Source organism: Ceratocystis lukuohia (assembly GCF_044167205.1).
Source record: "Ceratocystis lukuohia strain C4212 chromosome Unknown Supercontig3_pilon, whole genome shotgun sequence".
NCBI classification, from domain to species: Eukaryota; Fungi; Ascomycota; class Sordariomycetes; order Microascales; family Ceratocystidaceae; genus Ceratocystis; species Ceratocystis lukuohia.
The window spans coordinates 1,775,237-1,787,295 of NW_027263522.1; the positions used below are offsets into that span (position 1 = coordinate 1,775,237).

At 45.9% G+C, this 12,059-nt stretch overlaps 1 protein-coding gene across 1 annotated transcript; it reads left to right on the top strand.

Annotated features, from left to right (window-relative positions):
• Window positions 1–6,031: 6,031 nt before the first annotated feature.
• Window positions 6,032–8,848, top strand: HOO65_030473 (5'-nucleotidase; the record flags this gene model as incomplete). Its single annotated transcript, XM_071001873.1, has 2 exons — window positions 6,032–6,149; window positions 6,225–8,848. The coding sequence occupies 2 exons, from the start codon at window positions 6,032–6,034 to the stop codon at window positions 8,846–8,848; spliced, it is 2,742 nt and encodes a 913-aa protein (XP_070860152.1).
• Between the last annotated feature and the right edge of the window lie 3,211 nt (window positions 8,849–12,059).

The following is a 12,059-nucleotide window of genomic DNA, read 5'->3' on the forward strand; positions in this document are numbered from 1 at the left end:
ACTACTACGGCTAGATGGAGTGGGAAGTTTTGGGAGGAAGACATGAATAGAGGAAAGAATCGGTCGGAACGGGAAATGAGAGCAATCAATGGACGGGAGATAGCAGAATAAGCAACGTGAAAGGTGTTGTGTGGCTGCACAGAATTTTATAAGACGGAGTTTACACATGCGTGATCAGTTGTTCTATCAGCCGTCTTTGCATCGAAGTACAGACTAGAAGTATGGAGGGCCGGCAGGTCGGCATCCGCTTGCCCTATATCGTAATGGAAACCCTGAAGTTCAAGAAGATTGAAAATCGATAACTCGTGTCAGAAAACCGGAAGGGATACCTACTTGCCTACTCTGTGGTTTTCCGTGGGAAGACATCTGGAGGCTGAGCTGTAATGTGACGGGCACATTCTGCTTTTATTGTGCCCCAATGTAGTTTGGGGGTGGCCTTGGAACTGTAGTCAATATATTCTCAGTGTTGTCTTAATTTGCCACTGTTGGAAGGACAGTGATTGTACAGAGCACGAGTGTGATTTAGATGACATGGACGAAATCAAGAGCATCTAGACATACAGGATTAGGGTGAAGGTCAAGTACGTTCTCGCACTCAAGTGAAGTGACTGCTGAAAGAAGGTTTATATAGGCTTTGTTGTTTGATCTCCATAAAAAAAGCCAGTTAAACAATTGGGGTGATTTGCAGGGGACAAAGCTTATTTTTCTTCCCTATATTCCATGTACTTCTAGACTAATATTGTTTTTTTCTTGATAAGAGACGAGGGCCCCAAAAGGGGTTGGATTCTCCTTACGAAAGTACCTACTTGCAAAACGGACATTGGAGATAAGAAGTGGAAATATGATAGACACCAACCAAGCCAGGCCTGGGGATTTTCTTCCTGGTTGGTTCCTGACTCTTTTCTACTAGCTTGCTTATTTAATGGACAAACATTCCTCCACCACTTATCAGTGTTGCATGGCTCAAGTGGAGGGAGCATTTGGATATGCTACACTAAGTCCGATGGAAGCTGTGCTTAGGCCAGCTCTTGGGGCGGCATTGAGCATAAAGTGGCAAAAGTCAAAAAGAAAAAAGGATGAAGAGGCAGAGAAGGAGCACATAAGAGAAATTTGAAGATGCAAAATATCATAATCATAGGTAATGTAGCAACCATAGAGCAAGAAACAATAATAGAGCAAAGTATTAACACGGAAATCACATGAAAAAAAGCAAAGGTAAGTCAGAGGGGGAAGGACAAATAGAGAGCGAAAGCAAGCCAGTATGGCAACACAGACTTGGACTTTGCTTTGCAGAGGGGCTAGCAAAAAGAGGAGGGGAGTATAAATCGACAACGAAAGAGAATAGGGACGAGTCAGACTTGCTTGCTTGCCATTTAGATGTAAGATCAGAAATGGGAAAGAGTCTACAACAAGACTCGATCTCGATCTCGTTCTGGGGTGCCATGCACCAACCACCCACCCTTTCGCCAAGCAAAAAAAGTTCCACCACCAAAACTCAGCTCTTTCACTTACACCTAATTTATCCAAAAAAGAAGTTATTTGCAAACCGTTACCTCATTTAAGTTTGCCGCTGATTTGTCTATTGAAATTTGGCTCTTTTGTCTAGTCTCTTAGGCCTAGTGGTTCGTTGAGGTGGTACGATGTCCTCTTTAATTTCAATAACCAAAGCATCCTCTGATTCCGACCATGCCTCCTTTGAAGTCCTGCCATTCACCCCAGCAAGCTTCTTTTCACTTTCTTTTTCGGAAATATCTTCTTCAGCCACTAAAGCTTTGCTTAGGGTCACGGAACGCTTATTGGAACTAGGCGACGCCTTCCTCTTCTTCCCTCTTTTGAGACGAGTCAGTTGCTCTTTTAGACCAGCAATCTTCATGGCATACCCCGTCAACGTCTGCTGCTGCGCCTCAAACGGGTGGACTATCACATTACACCGTCCCCGCGTCTTTCCTATTTCATTAAGCGGAGGATTACAAATGCGACGGCTAGATTTTGGTGTATCGTCCGGCCCGAAATATGGCGCCCGCTCTGGAGTTCTCCTCAGGCCATCATTCGGCCGATCCTCTTGAATTTCCGGATGCCGCAAAGTTTTGGCCCGAGAAATTGGCCAATTTTTAGTAATTCTCCAGCCAGAGAATCTATTGTTAATTATTAACCCTCCCCGAGCCTTGGCATAGGCTCTGATGAAACTGGCCATATCCATTGGAGCAGAACCAGTCGGGGAAGCGAACTTTTCCCGTTCCCGGTGATATGCAGCTTCGGCGGCATGAAACGCTTCATTATGTAATTGCTGAAGGCCATGGGAGCAATGTGCTGGGAGGCGGCAACAGTAAATATTATTCTAAAAGAATGTAGCCATCCATTCCTCCTTAGCTCCGTTAGCAGAAGTCTCTAGCTGGGTAAACGAAGATATTACCATTGCATGACTACTATGACCGTACATAATGATTAATCCGGTATCAGACCTGGCGTTGGGCTTGGTTTGAGGCAAATAGACTCTTGCAAGTCGTTTAATTCCGATGTGGTCATTAGTCTGCTTGTTAGGTGGTTATGTAATACCTGTCGGCTATTTTTCTAAATTCATCTAGAAACGAGTGTTCCTGAAGTTCTTTATTTTTTAATATTATGCTAAGAGTTAAGGCTCCACTGTAAAAAGCAGCAACTTTTATGAATGAGGCTGGTCCTATGATGAGCATGGGGTCCCTTGAGAAGAGTCTTCTGCTTCCGCTTTAGGTTCGCGCTTGCGACTACTAGGCTATCCAGTCTTAACGAAGAGAGTCTAGTCGGGCCAATTTCAAAACTATAATGAAAACAGAGTTAGAGACTTGCCGAAACCAATAATTATACTTCCTGCATCAACGTTCATAGCATTCTCATGCTGGGCCCAACCATACTAGCCCTCTCCGATATTGAAGTACCAATGAACTGTTTTGGACATAAAATTCAAACTTATCAACTTCCTGGCGCCTATCAATCTTGGCCCTAAGGTCTGAGTGGCGATCAATAAATCTGGCTACCCAGTTGCATCCGAGTTCCGGTTGATCGCCTTGTTGTCTTAACATTCCCATAACACAAACACGAATCTGATTTTAGGACGGGGCGTGCCCCAGAGACTCCCCACGAAGAATCTAGAAAGCCAGTTTGTCTTTTTATTTTTTTGATAGTCGTTGGCTAGGCTGGATTTGCTCTTTCACAGCTGTCTGGCCATTAAGTCCGTTGATTAGAGTGGTTCGAGGCACTAATTGTTGCTGAGACACCTAAGCGGGTGAAAAGCCATTATCGGTGATATCCGATACAACCTTATGTGCATTTCCAACGAGGCCGCAATGAAGGCATTCCGGTCATGCTGTGAGAGACTAATATTGGAAAAGAGTGGCGAGGAAATTAGGGGTTGAATTGGTAATACTTTCTTTCTTACTACTACCCACATATATCGGGTGCCCAACTTAGCAGCTTGAGGACAGAACTAGAAATGGGAGTTAATTCTGTACTTAATAGAAGAAACTACCCTTGAATAACCTTCATTCTGGCCGAGATGTGTGTCAATCAAAGTCATGAGTTTTGGTGGGCGATGGCGAGAGGGTGGGTGGTGATGTAGTACTACTTTCCCTGTTGGGTGAGTTCTCTTTCTTATTCCTTCCAGACAGCAACTACGGAATTTATTTTATTTAAATTTTGACAGAGAAGGAAGGAAGGTTGAGAAGAAGTTGTGCTTAGAAGGAAGGTGATAGCAAAAGAACTAAATTAGAAAAGGAATGGAAAGAACAAAGAACCAATTAGAAAAAGGTAAAAAACAGAAAACAGGAAAAAAACGCTAAAGCGGAAGGAGCTTCGAGAATAAACCCCTGAAAGCTACCTTCCTAAAAGGGTAAGCTGCTGGAACATCATATGTAACGTGTAGTTTTTTGTGACAGCAGCTTCTCATGTTCTGACGTGCTTCTGCTGATGTGCTTGTTGTACATGTAGATGTGGCTTCAGAAGGAAGAGACTAGATACAAAAGATCAGCGACAATGATGAAGGCGAAAGGAAGAGGCGAACGGTGCTCTATAGCATCAAAAAGAGGGTGCGTAATTTTACCATTTGCCTTCCACTCTCCTCTCCTCTTTTCTCCCTTTCAGCTTTGTCTGGGATTAGACTTTGTTTCTAGGCCTGTGCTATGATCACGTTACCTTGCTAGAGTCCGATTCGGCTAGAACTAACTACCCGGCATCGCTCACAAATCACAATACTAAAGTACAGTGCTGTGATCAATTGGATGTCTAAATTACAACATTAACTCTATTATCAAATAGCAATAAATTCTATTGCGAATTGACTATAAGACAGGAGTATACATCATATGCCGAAGAGAAGGGAGATAGGTAGATAATAGGACAAACAACTAAGACCCATAGAGCAAATGAAATAGGCGGGCAAAAATGGCAAGCCTTCCGAGAAATACGATATAAGGCATAGGAGAAAGTTGAGATTGTGGCGCATCCCGAAATAAAAACTGAGGGGTTTGTTTTCTCAAAGGGTACCAATATTCTTTGGGTGCTGGGGTGGCACCCTGACTTTGTTTCCATAAGCCTGGTTGAGAGATGGTATGTCTGTCTTGTTTGGCTTGGCTACGGTTCAAGGAAAGGAAGTATCTCTTTAGAGAGAGAGGGAGAAGAAACAGAGGAGAAAGATGATGAGTGCAAAGCTTTGAGGAGCCGATGAAGAAAAAATGAATATAAAATAGACGGAGAAAAAAGAGAGAAGCAACGAACCATGAGAGATATGTCGTTGACTGGGATTATCTTCCCCATTAGAGGAAGTGAATGAGTGAACACCAAGGTTTCGAATAAATTATGCATGTCATGACGTCCAAGCTTTGATTTTTCTTTTCTATTTTTACCTGTCGTTGTCCTTGCTTTTCTGATGTATTTGACGAGCAAATTTATTGCTGGATAGAGCGTGACTGAGTATGTACTAGCTTCTCAAAGCAAAAAAAAGAAAATACTCAGTGTGGACTGTTTCCATGCCTTGTCCATCATCGAGGAGAGAGAAACATATCAAGACCAAGTTTACTAAAAGATTCGTATATTATGAGCGTATAAATGATGGCGCAGCTTTCAACCCCTCCTAGATGGCGATGAGCATTTTTAGCAGCGCAAAGAAAAACCCTTTGTCAGCTTTGTGGTCATGTGGGTGTCTAGGTCGTATCGAAAGGTAATAGACAAAGGTGCGATATCAGACGATGCCGAGAAGAGGAAGGTGAGAAACAAGAGGGAAGAGGGACACATGGGGGGGGGGGGGGGAGGATGACAGAAGACAAGAGACAAGAGGCAAGAGGCAAGAGGCAATAAACAAGAAACAGAAACAAACAAAGGGCGATAGGAGCATTTGGGCCAACCTGGACCCCTGAAAAGAAATAAATCCCATAGTTGTATATACCATGGAAAATATAGCAAGAACAGACGCGGCATAACAGTACGTTTGGCACTCAAAGTGGCAGCATTGGGCTTCGCTTCGGGATATCAAGAGAAGAAAATGGGGTAACATAAGCAGATATAGGTATAAACGCAGGCAGGGTCAGATTGGGATAGAGTGACTTGGGCATGAGATGAGGCAAGAAACTGGGTAACATGCAAGTAGCACTTCTCCCGGCTATAGACATGGCTCTGGCTTCGATAGTATAGTTTATATCTCTTCTGATTTGCGCATGCGTCTGACTACTGACACGCCCCCAGCTCAAAATTCGGTGACCGCTGGACTAACGGTCGCCGCTGGACATATAACGGCAAGAGAACTCGGGAATGGAAACGAAGAAACAAGAGGAGAGAGACAAGAGCAACATATAAGATTGCCCATCAACCCTCGAGATCCTTTGCTCTCTTTTTTCACCAGGCTTGTTCATTGTGCTCCAATTGTGGCTTTCTTTTCTTAAAAGAGCCTTTTGCTTCAAGTCTTTCTTGTCCATTCTTTGTTTAACTCTTTTGGCGAAAATATAGAGCAAAAGAAACAGGATCCTTTGCTTTTCTATATACGCTCTCTACATTTCATTTAGCCATGAAGGTGTATACTCTGGCTAGCTTGGCTATGGCTGGCCTGGTGGCTGCCAATGATGTTTTGTATAGTCAGAGGCTAGCTAAGCGTGACCCTAACGCTCCTGAGCCTTTCAAGGCTAGTAAGTAACAAGAAGCCACTCGGTGTCTCTCTATATTCCTTGATGAGAACAAACTAACATACCTCTTCCTTGTAGAGTTCTATCACGTCAACGATATCCATTCCCACCTGGACCTCTTTGCAAAGTCGGGTCTTGACTGCAAGAACCCTGAATATGGCTGCTACGGTGGATACTCCCGCATCAAGCATGTCCTTGATACAGCACGTGCCGAAGACGAGGACGCCCTTGTCTTTGATGCTGGTGACGAATTCCAGGGCACTCTTTTCTATGCTCACTACAAGACTGCCAAGATTAGCGAGACTCTCAACCGGGTTGGCTTCGATGCCATGACACTTGGAAACCACGAGTGGGACGGTGGTGATGTTGAGCTTGGCGAGTTTCTTACAAATCTGGAATTCCCTGTTCTCTCAGCCAACATCAACTCGGCTGACCCCAACATCAATGCTACTGTCAGGCCATACGTTATCTTTGAAAAGCAACAGATTGCTGTCATCGGTGTTACTACTCAGGACACTGATGTCTTGTCTAGCCCCGATAACACCATATTCCTCGATGTAGTGTCAACTGTGCAACGTACTATCGAGGATATCCAGGCCACTACCAACATCAAACGCATTGTAGCTCTGACCCACATTGGTATTGACCAAGATATCAAACTGGCCGAGGCCACTCGGGGTCTTTCTCTGATCATGGGTGGCCATACCCACACACTGCTTGGAGACATGCCCGAGGCTGAGGGAAAGTACCCTACTATCGCCCATGATGCTGAAGGCAACGAGGTCTTTGTTGTCACAGCCCACTGCTGGGGCGACTATGTCGGCAAGATTGAGGTGGCCTTTGACGAGGACGGCCATGCGCTGTCCTACGAGGGTGCTCCTATTCCTATCACTGACAAGACGCCTTTTGACGCTGAGCTTCAGGCTGATATTGATGAGTGGCGTAAAGGCTTTCAGGATTATGCTAGCGTGGTGGTTGGCAGTGCTGCTACGGATCTGGATCAGGACAAATGCCGGAAGGAGGAATGTGTGCTAGGCAACGCGGTGGCCGATGCCATGCTGGAGTATGTCATGCGTAACTCCAAGTCAGAAATCTCCAAGGATGACGAGAAGCGGTACTTCACGATGGTCAACTCGGCCGGTATCAGAGCTACCATTGAGTCTGGTGACGTGACTCTCAACGATGTCTTGACTGCGCTGCCATTTAGAAGTATGGTGGTTGAGGCCGAGTTTGACGGAAAAACTCTATGGGATACTTTCGAGGGTTCTGTCTCTAGACGGAACATTGTAAACGGCCAGCCCATTACTTCATTCTTCCAGGTCTCTCGTGGTGTTGAGATTATCTACAACCCTACAATGCCGGCTGGATCGCGCCTGATCAGTGTCAAGATCAACGGAGAGCAGCTTAATCCTGACGAGACTTACCGTATGGTGGCTGTCGATTTTATGCTTAAGGGTGGTGACAACATGCTTTTGCTGAATAATGCTAACAAGAAAGCATCTTATAAGGAAGTGGATGTTGTCTTTTTGGACTATCTGAAGCGTTGGTCTCCTGTCAAAGCTGAGATTGATGGCCGCATTGTCAAGTTTGATCCCAGTTCTAGCTCCACGTCTGAGGCTGCCTCCAGCACTAACTCTGACTCTAACAACAAGGCAGTGTCCTATACTGGTGGTTATGTGGCATCTACTGGAGCCCTTCCAACTCACACTGCTGTTTCTACTGGCACTTTTGCTAAAACTACTACTGGCTATGCCAAGTCTACGAAGCTTCCCCTGGTCACTGCCGCCGCTGCCGGACCCCACTTGAAGACCCCCGGCAAAAGACACAAGGAGCCTCGAAGCAGCTTCTTGAGCGGCTCTGACTCTCACTCCGACTCTGATGATGAGAATGAGAGCTGGAAGTCTGCTAAAGCTAGAAAGACCAAGACCACCAAGGCTTACCCTGTGGCCTCTGGCTCGCCCGTTCAGCCCTACGGTAACCACACTGTTCCTGCTACTCTTCTGACTGCTACAGCCGGCAGGCCTTCTACTACCAGCCTGGCCAACAGCATTCCCGGTACCGGCTCGCCCATCCGCCCACTCGGAGCTTCCACTGATGCCCACAGCACCGCTGTCCCGACCTTTGCCAGCGTGCCAGATATCGACATTGTCTACGTTACTTCACAGTTGACGCACACCGTCGTCGTTACTGTTGACTGCACCTCAACTACCGCTACTACTGGTGCCAATGGAATGGTGACTCCCGGCAAGTGCGAGCCTGTTGTTAGCACTAGCTTCTACGTTGCGGACGTGACTACTACTGTTCCTAAGCCCACCGGTGCCTATGTTGGTGTTCCAGCCGGCCCCGGTGCCTCGTCTTTGGTTCCTGGCGCTGCTGCTACTCACGGTGCTTCCAACTCCGGCTCTGGCTCTGGCTCTGGCTCTGGCTCTGGCTCCAGCGCTGGCTCTAACGCGGCTCCCGCTGGCCCTGCCAACCCTAACACCGTCTCTACCTACACTGGGATGGCCCATAGCGCTATCCCCACCACCCTGCCGGCCTCGTTCTCCTCAGCGGTCGCCCCTGCTGGCCCCAACACCCCGGCTACTTCGTCCAAGTCTAACCCTGCTAGCAGCGACGTTCCAGTAGTGACTGCTGCTGCCACCACAATGGCAGCCTCCTTTTCGGCAGTTGTTGTGGCCCTGGCTGCAGCACTCCTACTATAAAATAGGAACTCTTGTAGAATTACAAGTGTGAGTTGGAAGTTGAGGGCATTGTATAGAATAGAGTAAATTTGTGTTGCAATTATGAGATATCAAGAATCAAACGAAGACACTGCTGTCTAGAAAAAAAAGTTTAATATTAGAGTTTAATGAAAGCCATCTCATAGGCCTCTAGAGACTGTGACCCATACCTAAGCTGGAACACCCGATGCCCCCTTTAGCCTTCAGCCCTCGGCCCTAAATCTTCTCGGCCTTCTCCCTCTCCCCCTGCTCTAATCCTGGGCCAGCCTTGCTAAAGCGCAGAAACGTTGTATGCCTGCCGAGAATGATGGGAGCGCCCCTCTTTCCCTGAGCATCGACTCTCCAGATACCGACTGACTTAAAGCCGAGGTTTGACTTAGGATGGCCAACACGTCCACGATGCCATCGCCAGCAGTGCCTAGATAACTAACCTTGATATCAACACTGGGTCCTGTCTGGTCTCGCCGATCCCATGCCGCAATAGCTCGTCCACCGGCCCAATCGACAGTAGTTGCTGGGACAGACCCGTGTATACTGCCGGAATTATTCAAATTCTCGGCCCGAACTGGCATTCGCGCCACTGTCAGCCCGCGTGACGCATGCGTTAATGCTGCTTCTGGTAGCAAGAATTTGTAAATCGGTGACCCTAGACAATGCTCGTCGTGGTATGTCTATAAATGGAAAAGGACTTGGACACTAGACTCGCTGGACTCGGCCATTTGTCCCTAGGGAGTAAGCAGGAAAAACTGAGAAAACGCGAGAAGCAAATGCGGGTGTTCTTGTGGGGAGCAGTCAAGACAAAGAGGCGGAAGAAAAAACGGCGCAAGAAGCTGAAGCAAGTGACTGTAATGTGGATGAACTTTACTTATTCAAGGCGTATTATGACGAGTCACACGCCCCCAGTGCCATCTTTAGAGACTCGAGCGTTTCTATATTGCCTTTTGCTGTCACTGCTCTCTTGTTTTCCTGCGCGCTGCGGCCTTATTGCCATGGAGACTGCTTTTTTTTTTTCTTTTTCTTAATTTTTCGTGCACTTTATGTTCGTAAAGCCCATATCGGTCCACTTCGAGGTGGGTTGCCTTACACAGGCCATTAACACGGGCTAAATTCGAAGAGCGACTTTTCAAGAGATACCCAAAAACTGATATGAATAGGACAAGATAGGCAAAGGGAGATGTGTAAGCAAAAAAAGCAACCGGATACTGACCTGCCAGCCCTCCATATTTCTAGTCTGTGCGCCTGTGGGAATCTAAAAGAACCAAGACAAACTACCAAGAGGACTGATCATATAGAAGGGTCGAGCATGGCTTATACTCCCGTGACCTGCCTTCTATTCATTACTTTCTTTTCCTTGTCATATGTATCTTTCTCCTAACTAGTTTTGGCCTTATATCGGAATGGGAACCCCGAAGTTTAAGGGATCCCCACTTTGCCCACTTTATGGTTTTCCGTGGGAAGACATCTCGAGGCTGAGTTGTAATGTGATGTGTGCATTCTGCTTTTATTCTGCCCCAATTTAGTTTGGGGGCGACCTTGTAACTTAAGTCGATATCTCCCCAGCATTGCCCTAATTTGCCACTGTTGGAAGAACATTGTTTGCAAAGAGCACGAGAGCGATTTAGATGACATGGACGAAATCAAGAGCACCTAGGCATGCAGGGTTAGGGTGAAGGTACAAGGATGTTCTCGTACCCAAGTGAAGTGGCTGCTGAAAGAAGGTTTGTAGGCTTTGTTGTGTGATCTCCATAAAAACAGCCAGTTGAAATAATTGGGTGTGATTTGCAGCGGACAAAGCTTATTTTTCTTCCTTATATTCCATGAAATTCTGGACCGATATTGTTTTTTCTAGATAAGAGATGAGGGCCCCCAAAAGGGTTTAGATTCCTTACTAAAGTACCTACTTGCAAAACGGCTAGTCTGGGTGGGCATTGGAGACAAGAAGTGGAAATTTGATAGACGCCAAGCCAAGCTTGGCTTTTTTCCTGTTGTTTTTTTGACTCCTTTCTACTAGATTGTTTATTTAATAGACAAGCCTCCTCCACCACTTATCAGTGTTGGAGGGAGCATTTTGGATATGCCACGCTAAATTTGTTTGCGTTGTGTTCAGGCCAGCACTTGGGGCATGGGAAGGAACTTCACTTGGAGCAGCATTGGGCATAAAGTGGCAAAAGCCAAAAAGAAAAAAGGATGAGAGCCAGAGAAGGAGCACAAAAGAGAAATTTAAAGATGCAAAAGATCATAGGTAATGCAACAACCGTGGAGTACGAAATGATAATAGAATGGAGTCTCAACACGGACATCACGCAAAAAGGAAAAAAAAAAAAAGGAAAGGCAGGTCAAAGGGAGGGAAAGAGGGGGAAGGACAATGAGCGAGTGAAAACAAGCCAGAATGGCAACACGGACTTGGACTTTGCTTTGCAGAGGAGCTAGCAAAAGAAGGAGGGGGTGGGCATCAACAAAAAAAAGACAATAGTGACGAGTCAAACAAAGACTTGCCATTTACATGTCAGAGCCGAAATAGGAAAGAGTCTACAACAAGACTCGATCTTGACCTCGATCTTGACCTCGATCTTGACCTCGATCTCGATCTGACTCTGGGCTACTACTTGCCCTTTTGGGTGTGCTATATTTCCTGCTCCTTCCAGAGAGAGAAACTGTGGAAGTTCTTTTATTTAAATTGTGGCAGGGAAGGAAGGAAGGTTAAGAAGAAGTTGTGCTTAGAAGGAAGGTGATAGCAAAAGAACTAAATTAGAAAAGGGATGGAAAGAACAAAGAACAAATTAGAAACAAGGTAAAAAAAGATAGGAAAAAAAAAAATGCTAAAGCGGAAGGAGCTTCGAGAATAAATCCCTAGAAGCTACCTTCCTAAAAGGGCAAATTACTGGGACATCACATGTAACGTGCAGTTTTTTGTGGCATCAAGTTCCCTTATTCTGATGTTCTTCTGGTGTTGTGCTGATTGTGCATATAGATGTAGCTTCAGAAGGAAGAGACTAGATACGAAAGATCAAAGAAAATAGAGGCGAAAGGAAGAGGTGAACGGTGCTCTGTAGCGCAAAGAAGAAGGTGCGTAATTTTACTGCTTTGCCTCCCACTCCCTTCGGGCTTTGTCTGGCATTAGACTTTGTCTCTAGGCCTGTGCTATGATCAAATTGCTTTGCTTGGTGATTTAGCCAGCTTGAAATGCATACAC